The following is a 23,306-nucleotide window of genomic DNA, read 5'->3' as shown; positions in this document are numbered from 1 at the left end:
TTATCCGCAGTCGGTCTATGTCTCTCCCGAACCCAACTCCGCAACTCGATGCAACCCACGACATCATCAACACCAACGACCAGCTAGACAAGGTCGCGGATCCGCACCATGTAGCCGCTGAAGCACAACAGGAGCCCATCCCCCAAGGCCACGTCTCTCTGCCCAAGCACGACCATGACAGCGCAACCACGACGAGCGAGGTGGGGCAGCCTGCCGGTGCTCTGGACGAGGGGTCAGTGGCCAACAACGAGGACACGGTAGATGCGCAGGATAAGAAACACGCTGTATCCACAGAGACTGAGCCGGAGCCAATAGCGGAAGGCTCGCACCAAGCACAGGAAAAGGCGCTCGAAGCCGCACAGCCATCCTCTGCCCACCACGTCGACGAGCCTGCGACCACCTCACACGACTTGCCCACCGCTGGCCGCTCAACACCTCCACCCAGCGAACTGTCCGAGAAAGCTGCAGGAAAGGCCCCCATACGCTCGCCCTCGCCCCCGCCCCCGCCCCCCAAAGACGACAGGTATCTTTCGACGAGTAACGTGCCCAGCCGGGCTGCATCCCCCATGTCGCAAGCACGCTCGAGTGGGGGCAACTCGGAAGATGCTGCCGCTGACGAATATGGTACAGCAAACGACGGTACTGGGGACGCCGCCGATAACTCTCAGCCAGAGATCCAGAGCATCATGGACCAGTTCCAGGGCAATGCAGCGCCGGGGGAGGACGAGATCATGTCACCACGCCTTGAGATTGCCAATCCCCTTCTCGAATCGCCATCTTCAGCCTTCCCTCCACGCCGCTCGAGCCTCGTTCCTCCCGACAAGCCCCTTCCCATACCCATGACGGAAGATGCCGCTTCCGGAGCGCCTATACAGTCTCCACCCCCGCGAACCTCATCCTTATACCGCGTTGGCACCAACACATCTTTTCAAGAACCATCATCTCCTAGCGTACACGCTTCCAAGTACAAGCCCGTGAAACCAGCCCCGGAGCCAGAGCCCGATCTCCCATTTGACTTCCACCGCTTCCTTGAGCAACTGCGTCACCGAACAGCAGACCCAGTGGCCAAATTCCTGCGGTCTTTCCTTCTTGAATTTGGCAAGAAGCAATGGATGGTGCACGAGCAGGTCAAGATCATTGGCGACTTTCTTGAGTTTATAGCAAAGAAGATGGCTCAGTGCGAAGTATGGCGAACCGTATCAGACGCCGAGTTTGATAATGCAAGAGAAGGCATGGAGAAGCTAGTCATGAACAGGCTATATACCCAGACCTTTTCGCCCGCCATCCCACCAGCAGAGCCAATATCGCCGCGTAAAGGCGGAAGAAGACATGACCCGACAAGGCCCGGCAGGAGAGGTCAGCACCAAGAAGACGTGGAACGCGATGAGATCCTTGCACAGAAAGTTCGCATCTACAAGTGGGTCAAAGAAGAACATTTAGACATCAAGCCGATTGGCGAAAAAGGGAAGAAATTCCTTCACCTGGCCCAACAAGAGCTACTCAAGATTAAAAGCTACCGAGCACCAAGAGACAAAATCATCTGCATTCTGAACTGCTGCAAAGTCATCTTTGGCTTTCTACGGACATCAAATTCAGACCAGTCTGCCGATGCATTTATACCGCTGCTCATCTACACTGTGCTGCAGGCCAACCCAGAGCATCTTGTCTCAAACGTACAATACATCCTCCGGTTCCGCAACCAGGAGAAGCTCGGTGGCGAAGCAGGCTACTACATTTCGTCGTTAATGGGCGCCGTACAGTTTATCGAAGGTTTAGACAAAACTTCACTAACAGTCAGCAACGAAGAGTTTGAGAAGAATGTCGAAGCAGCAGTGTCGGCCATCGCTGAGCGCCACGCTGCTGAAGAAGCCGAGCCATCATCTGCTTCTACCCAGTTACACCCCAATGCCCCTACTCACAAGCGCATGCCTTCGCCACACTACCATCACATACAAGAAAAGACGACACCCTTGCGGCCCGAACTCACTCAGAGGAATTCGATGGAGGCTGAAACTGCAGGACCACGCCGCTCGACGAGCGTCAAAAACAATCAGTCTGAAGCTGAACAGCCCGAGGAAGAGAATGCAGCCGTAGCAGGCTTGCTGCGCACTATACAGCGCCCACTCAGCACAATCGGGCGCATCTTCTCCGACAGCGATACCCACCAGTCGTCTGGGCAAACCACACCGTCGAAGCAGCAGCAGCCATTGCCCACGCGTTCAAGGGCAGAGGCTCCTGAACACGAACAAAATCACGACGAGAGTCGGCACAGGGAGAAGGCCTCGGCCGAAGAGGCAGCGGCGAAACGCGCGTCTGCAGAGGCAGAAGAGATACGTCGGATTCAGCGAAGGGAGCACCAAGTAGTTGTTGAGACGTTGACAAATATGTTTCCGCAACTGGACAAGGATGTTATTGATGATGTTGTGCGACAGAAGGAAGGACGGTAAGTTCAAAAGTTCATAATGCGAATTTTTGAAACAATGAGATGCACTCTTACTGACTATGACCAGGGTTGGTCTTGCAGTTGATGCATGTTTAGCGCTGGCGAATCCTTGATATAGTCACAATCCGTGGTTGAACTTTAATAGATTACTCGACCTCTAATGGAAGCATTTCTCGATGAGACGAATAACGCAGACGAGCTCTGACCCGAATGTCATCTCACAAGTACATCTTCCTTGTGGGCTAACAGGACAGATGCACGCCTCATACCATGATTCCCTTAGATGAAGCACCAAACACCGGTAGGCTGCAAGACCCACAGCTAGCAAGCGCCACTATCTCTCCTCAAACACCATTGTCTGAATTCCTTCTCGAGTCCAGGCATGTTCAGCCGATCAACGTCCCACCCACAAGCCGTACTCTCACAATGCAACAGCAGTGAACTGAGCTGACTAAATGTCTTGCCGCACTCTTTGTCGCGGCAAAGAAAAGGGTGTAATGCACCCTCGCTCATCCACTCACACACTTTGTGAATGTCCACCCGACCAGTCCGAATATGCGCGTGCAAATCGAGATCCATGTAGAGCGGCGAGTACCACCACATGCCCAGACAGCGCATCAGAGGTGTGGCTTCACCTAGCTTGGGGCAATTGCCGGACTCGAGGTGGTTGATTAGGCTCGAGTATTTTCGCATGGGGACGTCGCAGCCCCAGCATACCAGGTTGGCGGAGCTATGCTTCGTCATGTGCTGTGATGGTGTTAGTCCTAGATTTTCCACCCATCCAATCGATGCAAGTGTTTTCTTTTTCTTTTTTTGCTTACAATGTCAAAGTTGCCCTTGTGAGACGTGTAAAAGTTACACTCTTCACATCGAAAACAGTGCGTCATGTGAAGTTCCAACTGGGCTTTTCCTGCACACTTTTCACCGCATTGCGGGCAGGGTAATGCGAAGAGGCAGGTCTCGTAGTGCTGGTTGAGTTTGGTCAGGCTCGGCAGGATGTGTTTGCATCCTTGGCACTGGAAGTGGTCGCGTCTCAGATGCTCGGTGAGGGAGGCTTGATCTGGACCGTCAAAGGCACAGCCGGGTTGCAGACAATGCTTGTGTCCTGTCAGATATGTCAGTAGGATATTCCCAGAAGGCCCGTGCACTGTGTGAAACATTCAGTCACTTACTGAGAGTCTTCACCCAGTGCTCATCACGCTCATCCTGGTTACGGAAGCGGCGCTGGCACGTCTGGCACCACGTGTGCGTCTCGGCCGTCTGCAGATGGCGGTCTAGCTCTGCACTCGTATTGAATCCTGTGAGGCAAGTCAGACAGACGAACTCATGTCCGACGCTATAGTTGTTCTCGAAATGGTTCTTGAGGCCCCACTGGTCCTTGAACGCCGAGAGACACAGGTTGCAGTACGTGTCGTGACCGAGCGAGTTGTCGACATGGTTTTTGAGGCCGTTTCTGTCCTTGAACACGCGCTTGCATAGGTTGCAGTAATTCTGGTGGTTCGGCGACTGTTTGATGTGATTCTGTAAGGCTGTTTTGTTTGGGAGTTTGAGAGAGCAGACGCCACACCAGTTTTCGTGGGGATCATGTGGCTTTTCCTCAGTGGCACATACAGGGGCAGTGCTTTTCTGTCTATTGTTGAGAAGTTGCTGTATAGATGCGGCTTTGGCCCGGTGTTTGGTGTCAGTCAAGGGCTGGCTGACTGACGCCATCACTGGAGCACCACGCTTCTTTACCTTCTCCCAAGGTATCGAGTCATCCGCGACCTGATTCAAGAAGGGATTCTTGCTTGGGTCTGGTGGTGTAACTCGCGTAGCAGTTGCGTTATCGTCCGCACTGGCGAACAGCGCATACCTGTTATATCCCGGTGTCGCCATGTCTGGATTCGCCGCAATCTGGATAACGGTTTGATGGGAGCGTAATGACTTCCCGTCAAGTTGGGTCATAAATTGTTGTTGTGAGCGATTGTCTCGACCAAGTATCCATGCAGCAAGCGCGTTGTCAGGTGACACCAAATGGGCGACTGGAGCATGGACCGACATGGCACTCGATAGAAGAGCGGAGTAGTGAAAAGAGTGCAGACTGCTGATACGCCATGCAAACACGTGCGTGGGGGTGCGGCCCCATGAGAGACGTCGTGGGAGAGTCGGTGGAACGATGATGACGTAAGTGAACAGACAGTGTGAAGGTGAAGGAAGGTGCGACGCATGGAGAGCCTGTGATGCATGAGGCTGCATCAACACCACCATGACCGTGTGACGTGAGCCATCAACACTGCTGCCACGAAGAAAATGATTGTGCTGCCAGACCAAGTGCGAGCTTCGATTCAACTCAGTGTCCAGGAGCAGATGTGGCTCTAATTGCACATCCTTCCCCCTTGGACAAAAACTCAACATCTACTCCTCATCCACTACAGATACATCTACTTCTGACATCAGATACTCATGGCCAACCAAACTGTACACAGAGAATTGGTAACCATGAGTTCATCATCTCATCAGCGCTCCCGAGCTTTATCAACAAACAGGGACCAACACCACACACATAAATTTCTCGCTCTTCCCGCGAAAGCTGGTACTTGTTAATCCCAGCTCCCCACAAACCATCTCTGCATTACGAACCATACCCTCTCGGCCATCTCAAGGCCTTAATTCCACATCATTCATTACCTTCAATCATGAAGACCTTCATCGCCCTTTTCGCACTTGCGTGCTTGTGTCTCGGCTGTGCAGCCGGGGATCTTAACGCAATCTGCATAGCGTCAGACTATCGTGTTTGTCACCTTCAGCAGAGGAGGTCCTTTAAAAGATACGCGCATAGTGTGTCCGGGATTTCGTCCGAGGCTCCAGATACAGCAGGGGCTATAGAACCTTCAGTTGCGGGCGGGAACAGCTCGTTTATCGAGTAGATCTGGTAAATAGTAGGTATCTGAAAAGATGACTGCTTTCGGCTTATGCTGATACATGGTTTTCAGAAGAAGAGTTGGTGGGCTGCGAAATTCCTTCTTTATGGGTCTATGGCTGTGAGCATGACTACACGAAAGAAAACAAGTCAAGGTTATTCTTCTATCACACAGGGATACAGACATTGGGGTACCATATTCACTCGGACTTGTTCTGGTAACACATGCATGGAAATATGAAGGAGAGTGCAACTTGGATATTCGTTGAGTTTCGTGATCATGGGGGGATAGTTAACGTTTATGGTATTAAGAAAACGGCTATACAGTCCTCCCCAAGGTTTGGAGAGGTCAGGATATACAGTTTACGATTGAAATACTGCTTGTAATGGTATATCTTTATCCATTTTCAATCCAGATATCTGCTTTCCTTTTCATCAATCTTGCAATACAGTCAGCCAATGCATGCTTGTAGTACGCAAACCACCACAAAGAATCATACTTAAGGCTAAGCTTGGCTAGAATTTGTCCTGTGTTTTAGTCTAATAACACGAGACTAGAGTCTTATTGTGCTATCTGAATGTCTTAATCATCTTCTCAAATATATACATAGGTATGTGACCGCCTTTCTCACGCAATTTCAGACGTATGTACTTTAACTTTTCCCTGAATCCCTTTGAGACTATCTCTTTTCTCTTTTACTTAATTAGTAAAATGATTACTTCTTCAAGCCCTTATCGCGAAAGAACACTTATTCATGCAGTAACCATCACATATCTACTAACATGATATACAACCCTGCTATGCATAGACAATGTAGCATCAAACGGAAGACATATCCCTAGAAATAGATTTGTGCTCCCAATCATCACTTTAGTTTCGACATTGCACATGGTTTCGAATCTCAAAATGGCGCTTTCACTCCGTAGCATCAATGCCACGCGACTGGAATCCTACATTCACTATGAGTTGGAAGATACAAACAACCATGTAACCAGTTGATCAACACAGCAATTGTTTACAAAACATCTGTCTCGCCCTTTCTAGAAAACTCTCACACACGGAAATATGGTAACAATCTAAAAAGGCCAAGAAGAAGAGCAAGATAAAGCACATCAGCAAGCCTGACATATCTTAGGATAACTCAACTCAAGAAGACATGAGCTTTAACATGTCTCAAAGCAGCATGCTTGCGACTATGCTTCCGTCGCGCAAGATACTCCCACTACCAAAAAGACGAACAAGAGGCGGAAATGAAGAACGATACAGAACACCCAAATCAAAGGGGGTAGCGAGTGCTTCTTCGACGACAATACAAACATCAACATCTCGCTCTTCTCTCAGCCTGGCAGAGATGAACCGCGCCCTGGCCCTAGCAAATATTACCACCAACTACCAGCGGCCAGACAAAGCCCTGATAGTAGCCATGAGAAATAAACAACAAGGTATAAACGCTGAAGCCACCAACAGTATTTTATCCCCAAATGCTACGCAGTCACTTACGCCGACTGAAGAAAACATCACACCAGCCAGTAATTCTTCCACACTCACGCCTCTCACATCCCACCAGACTGGCGCCCTTTCCGAGCAACTAAACAAACCATCAGATTGGGAGGCGCAAGCCAAAAAGATAATCGAGCGAGAAGGTCACAGCCTAGACCGAGATTGGTCACGCATCAGCTGGAAGCAAAAAGCCAGCAACATTGTGCGGCTCAAGCTGCTGAAAGATGATGGCTACGACATTACTCCGCTGACGAAGAAAGGTGTCACCGCAGATAAAATCATCGATGCACTACTGGCACATATCCAGACCAGAAAGGGGAGCCAGTCGGACATGTACGTGTCTACCTGCGCCAGAACAGTCACCCAGCCAGAAATCAATGATAATGCAGTGATACACGAAAGCAGCACATGTCGACCAGACACAAATGCCTTTCTCCCTCAAATCTCAAACACAATATACTGTCCAAACAACAAGACCCCAACTCCCCATTTCACCCAGCAGCAAACCCACCCAAACACACCTCACACCCTCCTCCCTCAAAAGCGAAAGCACACACCCTCCCACCCCTCCCACCCTCGCAACACCAAAAAACGCCGCCTCCACTCCCCCCACCACACCACCCGCACCATCCAGACGTCCGCCCTGCACGCCCTCAAACGGCAGCTCTGCCGCACCCTCTTCGCCTCCTCACGCAAATCGCGCTCACGTTTCCACGCCTCAACATCGCCAGCAACAGGAGGACCGCAAGTCCCGATTCTCCGCTTGACGCCGCGGGCTGCTCCCTCTGCGTCCCGTGTCGTCTTTACGCCGCAGGCGCCCGGGCGACGGCCGAGTGGAGCGGATGCGTATATCACGTCTGCGGCGTTTGAGCTGCTGGGACGGGAGATGGCGTGGTTGGCGGCGAGTGCGGATGAGGAGCCGTGTTTGGTTTGTGATTCGGATGCACAAGGTGAGGAGCAGGTCGAATATGGGTTTAGGTTGTTAGTTCAGAGTTGGGGAGGCGAGGCGGTGCTGGAGGGGGAGCCGCGGGTGCTGGTTTCTTTGCTGAGGTATCTGCGGGATGGCGAGTTGATGCATTTGGGGCGGTGGGCGGTGGGTGATGTAGGGGAGGATGGGGAAGGGGTGAGGGATGTGGAGATGAAGGTTGTGTGGAATGAGCGGTTTCCTTTTCATCTTAGTCCTGCTACGAGTGAGGTATTGGGGAGGGTTGCTGCGGTGCTAGAGGAAGGGGTGGATGAAGGGGGCGGGGAGGTGCGTGTGGGGGTTGTACGGCAGATGGCGAGATTTAGTGTTGGTTGAGAGTTGAGAGAGAGAGAGAGAGAAAGAAGATATAAGGAGTATGGTCCGGCAAGGTTCGGGATGGAAAGGGTTGTCGTTATACTAGCAATACACAAGTTCAAATTTGGAAGTGGAATATCACTACAAATATTCTACAATTTGCGAGGCTGTCAATCCTACTACTGGACGATACATACATAAGTATCTTCGATTACTATCAGCGTCATTATTACCAGTCGCCCTATTATATCCGAAGGTTATTAATTTGAGAATGCAACTCTCATGTCAGCTAACTTAAAAATGAACATGTACATGAATGTTGATACCTAGACTGGCAGTCCGTAATGGGGGTTTTAAGTCAGCACGCAAGGTTCCGTATGATTCACAAATTTGCGAGTGGAAAGATAGAATAGTATATGCAAGCCGCTTTTTGCGTACTATATCTAACCGTGCTATACCGTAACAACATAGAGGTACCAATACCGCCTCAAAGGCAATCCTTCCCTCCAAACTATCCATACCTCACCTCACCCGTACCCTCCCTGAACCAATCATCGCTCGCCAGGCCCTCCTCCTCCGTCGCATAATTGATAATCGTGCTCTTAGACGTAGTATACGCATTATACGCATCAACGCCATTCTCGCTTCCCACACCGGAACTCTTGATGCCGCCCCAGGGCGAACTCGGGTCGTTGCGATGATGTGTATTGACCCAGCATATGCCGCTCTCGATACTTTCCGAGACACGGAACGCCTGCGATAAATCCTGTGTCCAGATGGCAGCGCCGAGCCCAAATTCACTGTCGTTTGCGAGCTCGATAGCCTCGTCTTCGGTGTCGAAGCCGACGACCACGATCACGGGACCGAAAGCTTCTTCTCTCCATATACGCGTGTCGACGATTTTTGTGGATTTGCCATTGGTTAGGATGGTAGGGGGATAGAAGTAGCCGGTGGAAAAGTCAATGCCGTCGAGCGATGACTCGCCCTTCATGCGCTCTCCGCCAGATACGGCCGTAGTCCCGGCTTGCTTCGCGTCGTTGACCAGCGCCTCCACGTTAGCGAGTTGTTTTCGGGAGATGAGTGGGCCCATCATCGACTCAACGTTTTTCGGTGACCCCATTCTTTTCTCAATACTTTGGGCCTTAGTCTTGAGCTTTGCTACAGCATCATCGAGAATGCTGTTTTGCACAATGATTCGAGTTGCTGCCACACATGTTTGGCCGCTGGCGATGAAGCTAGCAAACGCTACGCCGTTGACTGCCAAATCTAAATTTGCCTTCTCAAAGATGATTAGAGGTGCTTTGCCGCCGAGTTCGGCAGTATAGTGTGCAAGGTTTCCTCCTGCAATAGCCCCAATGGCGCGTCCTGCGGGCGTGCCTCCTGTCACATCAACCTTCTTGATCAATGGGTGCTGGACTAGAGCTTTGCCTGTTGTGATACCATCTCCAGGCAGCACGTTGAATACACCGTCTGGCAAACCAGCCTCCTTCATAAGCTTTCCTAACTCAATGCTTGTGAGCGGAGTCAGCTCGCTTGGTTTCAAGACAATACAGTTTCCAGCCGCCAGCGCAGGCGCTATCTTTTTGACAGCAATTAGCATTGGATGATTAAATGGCGTAATTTGCGCAACCACCCCGAGAGGCTTTCTGTCAATCCAATTGTGAAGTTTACCAACGGTGGGTAACACAGAGCGCTCCTCGGTCCGTATGAGGGCAGCATAGTATTTGAACCACTTGGTAAGGGTCGGAACTTGAGCGTTCATTTCACGGATAGCGCGCCCGGTTTGCCGGACTTCCAGTTGAATCAATCGCGGGAGGTTCTCCGTCAGCAGTGCGGCGATACGGTCTAGAATGTCTGCGCGGACATGACGTGGGGCTTTCGACCACACTCCAGATTTGAAGACTCGATGAGCAGTCTTGACAACATCGTCAACATTGGCTGCAGACGCCGCATGGCAGTGTGCAAAGATCTCGCCAGTGGCTGGATCTTCAATTGGCAGCCTGTGGTGTTGTTAGCGATTATGATCAGTCTTCACTCTGTGCCTCGTTAACTGACTGCTCTGCTCCACCTTCTACCTCTTTGCCCTCCACCCACATCATGTACGTATCGATTCCCTTGCCGGCCATGTTGCTGAAACGTTGAGTTGAGACTATTGAAAAAAAAGCAACGAACATCAGCGACGAAATATCTGTCACAATGATAACGGAGTTGCCCGATGGCAAGTGGAGCGTGATTAGTTAGTAGCGGGGTCAGCGATTAGCTCCTTCCCGCCTTCAGGATCGTGAACATTACTCATACCCCACAGTATCGTCAACATAAGTTAAATCCAAGGCGAATTTAATCAACGTTATTCCCAACACAGTAATTTTCCCCATGCATCATGATACGCCATCGGGTTGCATCACTTTACATGATTCAACCTCATACCAACAGCTGACTCCGCCACACATCCATCGCGCATGCTCACTAGGAATGCTCTGGCACTGCTAATTTACACTGTCTTTTCTTTTTTGTAGGACCCATTGCGGAAACGACTCATTAATTGCTGAGCCTTGTTTAAATTTCTATACAGTCTAAAGAGAAAATAAGATTAAAATCAGAGTTCCAAGCCAATTTTATTGCCGCCAGCATAACCATAGCGGCTTCTGAAATACAGACGAGGCTTGGTCCAGGTATCGCTCCTGAGTTCCGTTAATATACCAACAGCGATATTGCAATAAAGGGTATTGGGTATCTGTCCATGTTTGCCCCTCGCTAGCCTAAAACCAATATACAATAAAAAAAATGCGAAGCCCATCCAAGAAAGATGCGACTAGGATGCTATTTAGTTTGGGCGACACAGTCGCATGACGCACATTACACAAGAAAAAATTATGTGAGGCCCAATCATGGACCACCTGTTCAATGTCAAGTTAGTCCGAGGACGCTTTTTCCCTTCTCGTTACCCCTCCTGCATTCCATTACTCTCTTAACCTCTGCCTCACCCTCGGCTCCATGTGCAATGAGAAGCGAAATCAACACGCTTCGGTCTCGAGGTTCCAGTCCAGCTGATTTGAGAGCTACTTGTAGCGGCGTTTGTCCAGCTCTTGATTCCGAGTTGACATCCACACCGGCTTCTATCAAGTACCTTGCTATTGCCGACGCTCCAGGCGTCCGGAGGGCGAGGTGAAGGGGAGTTTCGCCATGAAAGTCGGGTGTGTCGAGTGAATGGCCCTGAGAAGCGAGGTAACGTACTGTGTCGAGTTGACATCCCAATGTGGCGGCATGCACAGCGGTGTAGTATGACGTTGGTGCGACGTTTTTCCGAGTGATATCTGCTCCAAACTCCGTTAAAAGAGGCAATATATCCGTGGACATTTCGTAGGCTGCTCTCATGAAGAAGAATCCAAACTCGGTATGCGGTGCCATTGGGGTCGCGCCTTCCCAAATGACTCTTTCGACTTCAGCAGCCGTCGCTTCTGCAGGTATGTTTGCCAGGATGCGGTCAACGGCCTCCCTCTGGCGAGGCTCCAGCTCTTTTCTTTTGCCTTTTGTAACGGCTATCCGGTCCGAGGTGATCTTCTTGTGTATAATTGATACATCCGAGCCAGAAACAATGGACGCATATCTTGATGCATGTCTGGACGCATAGCTTGATGCGAGCTGCAACCGAGTGCTTGCCTTTCCTGATAGGTCGGTGCACCAGCTGTACGATTTCTTCAGTCGCGATTCTGGTGCCACAAGGGTTTGAGCGGAGGAGGCGCAATCTTCAGTATAAAAGGTACCGCGTGATGGGGTAGTGGGCTCCTGAAAAGAGGGCACTACGAGACGCAACACTGACGATTTCTCAATGTTGGAATACGAGAGGGGTTGCGCATCTTCAAACGACGGGACATTGGCGAGCCATGTACCAATGCCACTATCATTCATGCTCGCATGGGACGAACTCTGGGCACTCGGACTCTTTCTACCATTGGGACTCTTCCTTCCACTTCGAGGCGTTTCGCCCAGAACGGGCTCTAGCGAATCTGGCCGCGGGATTACTGATCTCTTTGCTGGTTGCGTTGTCGTCGTTGGGGTTCCTTCTTTTGACACGGCTGTAATGCATGACCGGAGTAAGCGGACAGCCTGAAGTAGTGCAGACAGTGTTTCTCGTGCTGTTTGATTAACATGAATCTCATCTGTGTCTGTTCGCTTCAAGAGATCATCGCTGTTCGTGATCAGGTCGCTGACATAACTCTGGAGCAGAGCGTCCAGGGTGTCCTGCTGACCAAATCTGCGGGTCGTGAGCAACCTTGGCATTGGGGACTCTCCCACAGGGAACGACAGCACTTACAGGGCGAGATAGTCCAGAGACAGCTCGAGGATGACTTTTGAGGCATCGAGATCGTGACGGAGGTTCACCAAAGGCCCGTCTCGAAGGTCCCGCCAATCGTCCCTTGGGTTTGCACTACAAGAGAGTTTGAGAAAGGCCTTTTGGAGGCGATCACTGGTGTCGTCGCAAGAATCAATGACACGTGTTACTGCGTCAACCAGAGATTGGGGCAGCCCAGCGGCCTTTGTGGAAAAGTCATCCTGGGCAATGGCTAGGCCTGTTCTGATGATGATCAAATTGGTGTTGATGGCATTCAGATCATGTCTGGCATCGCGGACTTTGCGTGCAAAACTACTGATGTCCGGGATGATCTGGAGCGGATATTAGCGCAAGGAGTGGGATGATGGACATGCAAAGCAGTTCTAACCTGGCCGATCGATGTCCCTAGCGCAGCGCATCGAGCGGCGACCGTACTCGGGCGCGCCATCAACTCGCGGTGCTGTGGCGAGGCTGCAAGTGCGGTAGACGAGGCACCGATGGATTGCTGGTGCAGCCGGGGAGACTTTTTCTGGAAGAATGGCAGCGGGCGCTGCTATGAGTTGGGAAGACTTGGTCGAGGCGGAGGGCTTGTCACATTGTGCAGCAACGGCGTACGGCACGGATCCCAGGCTTTTGCGTGCCCGCCGGATACTCGGTGGCCTAGGGTGGGCTTGAAGGGCGAGGAGAAAGGAGAGGGGAGAAGGTGTGACGGCGAAGCGCCTCAGCCCAGTGTTTATCAAAGACGTTTGCGGCGCTGGGCGGTCGGGGTGGGCGTCACACACAAGCTGGGGGGTGTTGCTTTTTTTCCCCTTCGCAGCGCAAGTGTTACAGCGACAGTCACTAAGGCAACACGAAGGCATCAAAGGATGCATGTCGTGTGAGCCTTAGGCCGTCGCCAAACCACCAACGGCGGCGACTGTCACGGGCTGTCCGTCCATGTCGGCGGACGAAGGAAAAGGGGATTTGCCGCCCAGACAGGCTTAGCGCCGCGGGAAGCGCACAGGACATCCCTGCAAGGGAAATGACGCCAAGGCCTCCCGCCGGCCCCCGTGTATGCCATCTCGGTGCGATTGCGACTAGATTCATTAATCTGCCATTATCTATCTTACAGCTCCCTGTCTCCCTGTCCCCTTCCTCTCAGTCAACAATCCCCGATGGCAAAAAGGAAACATAGTCGACAGGCGCTGGCTCGGCTCCGTTCGCCTGTCCACTGATGCGCACCTCCTCTCCCCGCTCTACCCACACGTTCCGGAACGTGATCCTCGTCGCTGAGTGTCCATCGAGATACACGGATGGCGCGTGGCCCAGCTTGTCCTCCAGGTCGCCCGTCCACAATCCTACGGTCCGGTTCCCAAGACTGAGCTGATACTTCGACCTGCCGCCAATCATGTCCCAGTAGTTAACCGCCACATTGTACCTCCCGCTCGCGAATGGCACCTTGGCTTTCGCTACACCAGTCGTCCCATTCGACGTCGTCACAATGCCTTTGAATCCAGACGCCGTCTCAAATGGCTTCACCGCAACCACCTTGTAGTTCTGCAGCGTCATGCTCTCCGCCTCAATCCGGTACGGGTAGTTGCCCACTCGCTTGGCCTCGTCTGGTATCCGCGACAGGTTGAAGTAAAATTCGTTGATGGCGTCGCGCCACACGAGCGCATGTCCAGCTTGATACGTCTGTCTGAACAAGACTTGCTCGAACCGCTCCTTGTCAATCTTACCCTCCAGAGACTCCCATTGGCGGACAAACTCCTGCGCCGTCTGCGCTCCCTCATAATGCGCGTCGTAGAAGTGCTGAATAACCGTCTTGTTGGACTTTAACCGATGCGTATACGGCACATGGTGGAACCAAAGCACAAGATTATCCGGAGTCAGCTCAATGTTTTCCCATATCCGTGCAATCTCGGGCGGGTACTGTCCGGCATTCTTAGTACCATTTCGTACCGTGCGGTCCATGCCAATGCTAAAGCCGTCGGCGCGCGTCCATTGACCCCAGCCGTTGCCATCTTGAGAAGCTGGGTTGGGCCCGTAGTGGGTGTAGAGAATATCTGTCAGTGTCTGGATACCAAGGTTGCCGCTGTAGTTCTCGTATGCGGGCCACGACTTCATAGACATGTCTGTGACGGTGTCAAGGACATCCTGGTCGAACCCAAACGTCAAACGAATCCAATCCTGGAGAATCGTTTCCGAGCCACTAGACGCATCCCAGGCTAGCCGTCCAAAGGCATACAAGTTCGACATGGCAAGATGGCTTCCCAGCCATGTCGTATTAGAACCAACGCCAGAGACGCCAGCATATCCGCCGATTGGTCGTTTGAAACGCTTTCCACTGACAATGTCCTTGACTCTTGATTCGGTGTTATCGGCCCTCATGTCGAATTCTAGAATTTCCTTCCATTGTGGCGCAAGATATACCAAGTGGCAGTTTTGGCCCAGGTACTCGGGTGTGATCTGGAGCTCAATGGCTGTGCTAGTGTGGCGTAGTGATGCAAACAATGGGGACGGCGGCTCGCGGACTTGGAAGTCAATAGGCCCGAATTTGATCTGCAAGACAATGTTCTCGTCAAACTTTCCGTCGAGATGCTGGAAGAACTCGAGTTGTGCATTTGCCCGGTCCGCGTACCAATCTGCCGGGTTGAGGTTGTTGTCGTACACAAAAGCACGAAACATGACTACTCCACCATGAGGCTTCAAAGCCCTTGCAAACATGTTCGCTCCATCTGCCAGAGTGCGGTTGTATGTCAGCGGTCCCGGCTGGCCCTCGCTATTCGCTTTTACCAAGTAACCTGCCATATCTGGGACCTTTGAATAGATCTGGTTAGTGATGTTCGCCCACCAGGCATCAACCCTGGGGTCTAGTGGGTCGAAAGTGCCCAGGGATTGCTGGGGGGATGCAAAATAGAGTGAAATGCCAATCTGCACTCCATACGGCCTCATAGCATCTGCAATCCTGCCGAGACCGGCTACGTTGCGATCGTTGAGTAGAGCAGGATCTGCGTTGACGTTGTTGACAATGGCGCCGTTTACGCGAATGGACGCGAGTAGTCGGGCGTACTCAGCGATGCGAGTAGTGTTGTCGACTACATAACCGTTCCGGAAGAAGATTGATGGGCCAGCATAGCCCCGCTCAATACTTCCATCAAGATTGTCCCATTCATTAACCCATCGAATTGGTGCCTGAGGGTTGTATACTTTGGATCCGAATGTAATATTGTTCTGTGCGAGCTGTGAGAGGTATTCGAATGCACCATACAAAGCACCACGTTCGTTCTGGCCGATGATGATGACTTTTCCTGGGCTTATACTGAGGTAAAATCCATCATCTTCCAAATCTTCAGATTCGCCAATCTTCCCGTATGCCTTGCTATAAGCTTCGGTAGTTCCGACGATGATGGCTGACTGGTCCTGGCTGGCGGTTGTGCTCACTGTGAGTTGTTTACTGGTGGTGCCTAGTACACCTCTTTGAAGTTCTTGACCAGCTGTATATACGGGACTGATCCGTGTACTATTCAGTGCGATGATTGTTGATGGTACCGATTGAGCGGATGCTCCATTTGGGATCCGGGCATATCGTAGCCAGCCCTGGGAGCCGTCTTCGGCGAGGGCTCCACCGACGGCCCAAAGTAAGGTTGTGAATAACAACCGCATGGCCGTGTTCAAAGTGTCGTAAGGAACCTTCGAGGTCCATACCGCCTCATTGCAAGCAATTTATACTCTGCTAAAATCTTCAGTTCCAATAAACATGGACGCGTCAGTAGTCTGACTAGGATAGTATCTATCGCGACAATTCCAACCGAGTATCTAACATCGAATAGAAAGAGCCGTTATTCAGGCTAAAAGCTGGCCAGCAAGTTGGGGTCATTTCCGGTTTCGTCAAGTGTGCGGAGGGGTCAATTGCACTTCAGTGGAGGAATTGTGGGGAAATAGTGCGGGGAAAAGTAAATGATCAGCATTTCGTAGTGTCTCATGACCAAAGTAGCAATTTTTGAACGCCGCGCATTTCACCGTCCCGAGGTGTGCATTCAAGGCTTGCGAGATTTCGTTTTTCGTGGAAAATTTCGTTGACCGCACAGAGGTGATGATGGCAGTGCTTGGTGCAATGTAGTGCGATGGCATGGACGACGAGGAAAGAGGTGGCTACACTGTGAGTCCGAGAAGAAGGCGCAACACAAGCACCAACTTCGGATATCGTCTAAAGTACCACAACCTGCGGCCAATACATCGTTCATCTTAGCAATCCTTTGAGCTTTATTCGCTGCATATTCACAACGGGATTTCTTTTCTCCTTGAAGAGCACTCAGACCATGTCGCGACTTATCGTTCATCACACGGGCGAGCGCTGAACCTTGATTGATAAATGACTTGTACCAACAACGAAAATACGCGGCAATGCATTAGTTCAAGTCTTGATCCGGTATAGTGATCGGAGCAATATCACGTGCTAGTGCACCCCACGAGCTCGAAAGAAGACAACATACCGATTCTGTTCTTTGTATACGGATCCCCTGTTCAAGACTAGGGTGATAGGTTGCTACATCTAGGAAGATATGATCCAAGACGGGTGGAGGGATTGATGTGAAGGACTCTCAATGATTCGATTGTTGCCAGTTGGCCGCGGGGAACCAACAGCGTCTTCCACAGAGTCTCACAGGGTTTGCGTGATCGACTCAACCTCTTGAACGATTTCCCAGGCCGATCTTTTCACAGTGTTCCATCGAGATGAGAGGTCGATAAGGCTACTCCCGTACCGCTGTCACCTTCGGATAGCGCCCGTATGGCGGCGCACTCAATAATGAGCTTTCTTGTAAAGCGCAAATACGAAGGCTTGATTATCAACTAGTGATAAACTCCCAGTTCTCTCTACAAGATCTTGTCTTACTGCGACCCATCATGGAGCAAATCCGTAGACTCGGAGCACATGACATGTTTTCCGTACCTACCAACCGACGGCTCCCTACGACACTGGGCGCACCCCAGAAGAACTCCGCCTACCCCGGCCAAGACTCGCTACGCTACTGGCCACTAGGACCTCATACGGTGACTTTGCCTGGTACCACCAGAAATACCAGCACAACGCTGCAAAGCTCTACTACACCTATGGACGCCTGAAGACCCTAGATTATACCATTCTATACTGACAACACGCCCCTAGTTACCTAAGATAGCTAAGACGACCCCCTACAGCACTACGCACGAGGGAACAGGTAATCGCCTACTTAAAGACGTTATACAAGGACCCGGTGGACTTTAATAAGTACCTAATAGTTATTAAAGACTACTAAAACCTTAGCACTTAGACCTACTTACTATAATCCAAAATCTTAGTATTTATTAGAGGAGAACTGTGTAGGCTTTTAAGCCTATATAGATTACTTCTTAAGAAACTCTCTTTGCTATTTTTATTTATTTTTCCTTATCAAGGTACACTACCCTAGGAGTTATTAGGCAGGAACCGCATGATATTTATATATTTAAATTATGCTTAGGCTTAAAGTTTTCTCTATTTCAGCCACAATAGTAGCATAGAATAGAAGGCTACCCCCTACTAACACCACTCAGAATCACCTAAATGGCGGGGCGAGGAGGAGAAAAACCTAACTATATAGTTTTGTAGAATAGGTGTAACTAGGCAGTGTGCAGATACTGTAAGACCTAGGCTTCGCCCGTCCCTATGCCCCCTGGGAGGCTTCGTTGGGACGTAAAACCAATACTACTACTACCGACGGCTCCGCTTCCAGACAGGGACATTTCACGATTTTCTGTCCGTAATATGGAAAGTAATGCGGCTTGAAGGCGACTATTTGAACAAAGGCAACGATAGATCGGTGTATGGATTTAGTTCCTACGGGCAACTAATGTGCGCAAAACAAACTTGTATCCAGAGCCCATCTCCCAGGTACTTGGTTAGCCAAGAGCTGTGGTTCCACCAAGATCTCCTTCGCATGCCCAATATCCATACATATGTATAGAAGACAAGGATCGATTCCATATGTATAGAAGGAGCTGCAATGTGGGTATTAAATGCGATATGGGACGACGGCTCAGCCGTAGGTGTAATATGCTGACACGAAAATACAGTCGAATCGAGCCAGATCTAGGCCTGGCAAGGCAGGTATAGATGTCAATCTGCTCACGGACATGTTAGGCGTGCAAAAGGCCCAAGCCAGACCAAGGATGCCAAGAAATATCATGCAGTCCCGCCCTCTCAATTCCGCGAGGATGCATTCCAGCAGCCAGCCAGCGCCGTGGATGTGGAGGATCTATGTGTAACCTCATGTTGGACTTTTTTTCGACCTGCCTTTTTGGGTGCACCGTTTATCCGCCACAAATTAGTTGGTGATTAGCGTGAGCTGTGGGCATGCGCCACCAATCGCGATGTGGGCTTGGTGGAGCTACTACACACCAAAGATACCCACCCATAAACGCCAAGTCAGTCCATCCAGCGACTCTCAAGTGGACCAAGTTGCGATAGGACGACACGGAAACATGCTTTCTGGCAATCCACCTAGGACGAGCTTGTTTTTGTCCCCGCGCATCTAGCCCTGATCGGGCAGGAGACATGGTGCAAAACGTCTATCTTTTGACGTCTATGGACTAGTCGCTACTGCATTGCCTATGGAATGATGGCATCGTCACTTCAGGTACCCGTCCCGAAAGGACGTGGCCCACTGCCTGGATGGCGACATGCCCTGCGGCAGGGGCCTCGGGCTTAGCTCTTTGTACAAATAATTCGGATGCCCTGCATGGCCTTCTTCTGGTCATCGACCTCGTCCAATTGAGCTTTTACGAAGCTGGTCGCATACTGCACAATGGCTCGTTACCTCAGTGTTGCCGCAGCACTGGCTGCTACTGGCGCGTGCGCGTTCACACCCGAGTGCGTCTTTTGTCCCCTACAGCTACATGCTCCCGATGACGGCAAGCTAATAAACATACAGGTTGCTTCTTAGCACCGTACGACGCGCTGCCGCCGATCCCAGTCCAGATGGCTCAGTCGCGCTCTTCTCGTACACGCAGTACTCCTTCGAGGAACATGCGCGCACGGCTGGCATGAACCTCATCGATCTCAAGACCGGTGAGGTCACCAAGTCGGGCCTCGACCCCAGCGAGGTCAACGAAGTGGCCTGGATTCCTGGCACCGAGACCGGTATCATCTACATCAATGGCACAAACGAGGAAATCCCAGGTGGTGTCACCCTGTGGATTGGTGACATCAAGGACCCAAGCGCCAGCACTCTTGTTGCCTCCCTGGATGCACCATACTCCGGCTTGAAGGTTGCCAACACCTCTACTGGTGACTTGCATTTCTTGGTCAACAGCTTGGCCTACCCCAACGGCACTGCAGTTAACCCCGAGACCGAAGTCAAGCCAACTTCAACTGCCCGTTACTACTCGGATATCTATGTCCGCCACTGGGATACCTGGCTAACTAAGAACCGCTACCAGCTTTTTGCTGGTACACTTTCCAAGAACAGCAGTTATGCTCTCTCTGGCGCTGGCGTGCGCAACATCCAAAGTGGTATCAAATTCACCGCTACTCAGCCTGAGACTCCCGTCCAGCCTTTTGGCGACTCGAGCGATTATGACATCAGTCCCGATGGCTCTATGTATGCTTTCATTAGCAAGGCTCCTCAGCTCAACAAGGCCAACTACACCGCGTCCTACCTATACGTCGGTGCCTTTGCCTCCAACGAAGCTCCCGTTGCTCTCAACGGCCCTGACTCTGAGGCTTTCAAGGCTGGACACCAGGGTGCTTCCGGTCTACCATCCTTCTCCGGTGACAGCTGCAAGCTTGCATATGTCCAACAAGACGAGGACTACTATGAGTCGGACAGGTTCAAGCTGTACACCTACGACGTTGCTGTCGAGGGCCAAGGCGTGGCCGCTAGCAACTGGAAGAGCTTGAGCGAAGGTTTTGACCGCTGGGTGCAAGGTCCCATTACTTGGGCTCACGACGATTCTTCAATCTACGTCACTGCTGATGACTACGCCCGCAACAAGATCTTCAACTTCCCAATCACCGCGGATGAGAAGTTTGTTCCCGAGCCGCTAACTGGAAACACTTCAGTTTCGGCGTTTTCTCTGCTTCCTGACGGTTCGCTGTTCGTTGCAGCCACCGCTATCTGGACTCCCAACGAATGGTACATCCTCGCCGACGGCAACAAGAAGACGCTTCTTGACGCTTCCCAGGTTGACCCCAACCTGGCCGGTCTCAGCTCCAAGACTGTCTCTGAGATTTTCTTCAATGGCTCCAACCCCGATCTCAAGCAACAACTTCAGGCTTATGTCGTCAAGCCCACATTCTACCAAGAGAACGTTACTTACCCCCTTGCTTTCCTGATTCACGGTGGTCCTCAGGGCAACTGGGGCAACAGCTGGTCAAACCGCTGGAACCCGCAGGTCTGGGCCGACCAAGGCTACATCGTCGTCGCACCTAACCCGACTGGTTCTACAAGTTTCGGACAGTACCTCATCGACTCCATCCAGGGCGAGTGGGGCAGCTGGCCATACGAAGACCTGGTCAATGCCTGGAACTACATCAACTCCACCATGACGTGGATCGACACCGAGAACGGTATCGCCGCCGGTGCCTCGTACGGTGGATACATGACCAACTGGATCCAGTCCAATGACCTCGGCAACGAGTTCAAGGCTCTCGTCACCCATGACGGTATCTCCAACACCGAGGGTGCCTGGGCGTCCGAGGAGCTCTGGTTCATCCGCCACGACTACGATGGCAACATCTGGGACTCACCCGCCTACCGCCAGTGGAACCCCCAGAACCACATTGCCAACTGGTCCACTCCCCAGTTCGTCATCCACAACACGCTCGACTACCGTCTCCCCGAGAGCGACGGCATCAGCCTGTTCAACATCCTCCAGGCGCGCGGTATCCCCAGTCGCTTCCTCAACTTCCCCGACGAGAACCACTGGGTCCTCAAGCAGGAGAACAGCTTGGTTTGGCACACTGAGATTTTCAACTGGATCAACCACTGGTCCAAGGGTGAGCCTTTGAGCACTACCCCGATTGGCAACTAAAAATATTTTTCCGAGTAGGAATTAGCCAAAGTAGCAAGATAACGCTTGCTACGTAGTATTGATAAATGTCTAATGATACCTATTGAGAACCACTTTATTTTCAATCTTGCTCATCTTGTGAAGAATTCCACTTCTCTATGATCATCGTCTTATTTGAAGGAATCAAGCAAAAAAAAAAACAGGCCTTCAATTCACATTAGTTATGTTTGGTTTCATCGCCATCGTCGATATCTCTGAACCCAGTCTACCCAACACGCTAACAAGACTATTCTCTCCAATCCCAAAATCAAGCCCTTCACCACCAACATCCTGTTAACATCCTCACTACAACCAGCCACACTCAACCCATCCGCACCCTGGCCCCATCCCCCATTTCGCACACCCCCACCAGCTCACCACTAAGCGTGGTGCCCGCCACCCAGACACCTGGGTATCCGCTGCAGTCGGGAAAGCAAAGACACTCGCCCTTGTATTCCCGAAAGCAAAAAAAACCCATGTATATCCGTGCTTGTCCTCGGGCACCCGCCGTCGGTGCATCCCGCTTACCCTTAGTTAACCGCTCTCCTTTTTTTCCCATTTCTGGGCGGAGGGGGAGAGCTTGGCGGGGCGGAACGGGGGTTAGATGGGGATTGGGATGAATTGGATGCCGGGATTGGTTATTGGGGGAGGGGTCGGGGGAGAAAGAGAGTTGTGTTATGTAAGTAGATATATGGGTGAGTGGGTTTCGAATGGAGGTGCTGGCATCGATGGGGGGGGATGGGTTCGTGAGATGGTGGCTGGAGGCGATGAGGATCGTAAGATGGTCATGTTGGTGTTGGCTGACAAGCAACATAGGCATCAGGATCGAGGGTTGCTATCTGGGTTGTATTTGTTCCAGAGATGTAAGGCCAGCTCATGATAACGAGGGCATGACTCGTGATGTTCCTGGTGTGGTGGGGAGTTGTAGCATGCCAAGCTTTCCATGATGATTCTCTTGCAGCCACAGCGAGGTGTAAACGGTAACGACGGGAATGCCGTTTGCGCTCAAACGGCTTAAGTTTTACTGGCCTGGGCGATAAGGGTTTGTTGGGTGGGCAATGATGATGTGGCTGGGGGGGTTGCCCGCCTTCATCCTTCAGCCAAGCCAAATCCTGCTCATCGTGATATTGTGAGGTGAGGACAACGCCCTCATTAGGGCAAGTGAGCGCGTGATGTCCTCGTTTAGGAACTGGCAGATGCTATTGAGAGGATCGTCCGACCAGACAACAATTAACCAACTCTTGTGCCAAGGCCACGGGAAAGCAGCGGGTCAAGCCAGTGGTGATTCTGTAGTCAAAGAATATCTCCCATGATGGTGCGCCAGGTAAAGCTTCCGCCGACAAACGAAGCCTCGCCGTCAGCCTGCTCGGCCATCTTGACCTGTTCTGTTAAGCGGAGATAAGCTTGAGAAGGGTCGGCGCCGCGCCGTGCTGCACAACCCCTCCTTCTCGAAACTTAGCTGCGCAGCCATTGGACGAACTCTCTCAGTGGGAATATGGATACATGGCATCAGGCCATCGAGCTGCCTGTTCGGGTATGGCCGAGTTACATTGGGATGGCGGCATGGCTGGCTCGTGAAGTGCCACAAACCGAGGCGGCCACAGTGGGTGGAGAGGGGCAAGACGAGCGCCCAGCGGCGCGGAAGGCTGGGCGCCATGGCAGCGCGGCGGCAAAATTTGCGTCAATAGGACACGGTAAATTGCGCTACATACTACTATGTAGGACGACTACATAGTAGCAGCATTGGCACTTGCTTCGACATTCAGGTTTTTTTTTGCTGGTCTTGGTTTTTCCTCACGG

General features: G+C 51.5%; 5 protein-coding genes across 5 annotated transcripts; 3 read left to right on the top strand and 2 right to left on the bottom strand.

Annotated features, from left to right (window-relative positions):
- Positions 1–174: 174 nt before the first annotated feature.
- PSV08DRAFT_215689 (uncharacterized protein) lies at positions 175–2,624 on the top strand (the record flags this gene model as incomplete). Its single annotated transcript, XM_014229113.1, has 3 exons — positions 175–232; positions 295–2,443; positions 2,511–2,624. 3 exons carry the CDS (start codon positions 175–177, stop codon positions 2,554–2,556), a joined length of 2,253 nt encoding a protein of 750 aa, XP_014084588.1. The 3' UTR covers positions 2,557–2,624.
- A 140-nt stretch (positions 2,625–2,764) lies between these two features.
- On the bottom strand, positions 2,765–4,483 carry PSV08DRAFT_347365 (uncharacterized protein; the record flags this gene model as incomplete). The annotated part of the gene is made up of 3 exons (XM_014229114.2): positions 2,765–3,190; positions 3,265–3,548; positions 3,616–4,483. The coding sequence occupies 3 exons, from the start codon at positions 4,481–4,483 to the stop codon at positions 2,765–2,767; spliced, it is 1,578 nt and encodes a 525-aa protein (XP_014084589.2).
- A 1,766-nt stretch (positions 4,484–6,249) lies between these two features.
- On the top strand, positions 6,250–8,143 carry PSV08DRAFT_358953 (uncharacterized protein; the record flags this gene model as incomplete). The annotated part of the gene is made up of 2 exons (XM_066092975.1): positions 6,250–6,330; positions 6,479–8,143. The coding sequence occupies 2 exons, from the start codon at positions 6,250–6,252 to the stop codon at positions 8,141–8,143; spliced, it is 1,746 nt and encodes a 581-aa protein (XP_065949783.1).
- Positions 8,144–8,514: 371 nt separating this feature from the next.
- On the bottom strand, positions 8,515–16,100 carry PSV08DRAFT_407230 (putative alpha-glucuronidase A; the record flags this gene model as incomplete). Its single annotated transcript, XM_014229118.2, has 12 exons — positions 8,515–10,108; positions 11,068–11,107; positions 11,186–11,207; positions 11,250–11,265; positions 11,371–11,512; positions 11,555–11,620; positions 11,702–11,753; positions 11,805–11,979; positions 12,013–12,082; positions 12,146–12,377; positions 12,438–12,787; positions 13,602–16,100. The coding sequence occupies 12 exons, from the start codon at positions 16,098–16,100 to the stop codon at positions 8,634–8,636; spliced, it is 5,139 nt and encodes a 1,712-aa protein (XP_014084593.2). The 3' UTR covers positions 8,515–8,633.
- Positions 16,101–19,216: 3,116 nt separating this feature from the next.
- Positions 19,217–21,583, top strand: PSV08DRAFT_215679 (Alpha/Beta hydrolase protein). The gene is made up of 2 exons (XM_014229119.1): positions 19,217–19,326; positions 19,388–21,583. Exons 1-2 carry the CDS (start codon positions 19,262–19,264, stop codon positions 21,486–21,488), a joined length of 2,166 nt encoding a protein of 721 aa, XP_014084594.1. The 5' UTR covers positions 19,217–19,261; the 3' UTR covers positions 21,489–21,583.
- Positions 21,584–23,306: the final 1,723 nt, after the last annotated feature.

Source organism: Bipolaris maydis (assembly GCF_028858645.1).
Source record: "Bipolaris maydis strain C4 unplaced genomic scaffold PSV08scaffold_2, whole genome shotgun sequence".
Taxonomy (NCBI): Eukaryota; Fungi; Ascomycota; class Dothideomycetes; order Pleosporales; family Pleosporaceae; genus Bipolaris; species Bipolaris maydis.
The sequence above is the reverse complement of the archived record's forward strand: the minus strand, read 5'-3'. Positions and strand labels throughout refer to the sequence as shown.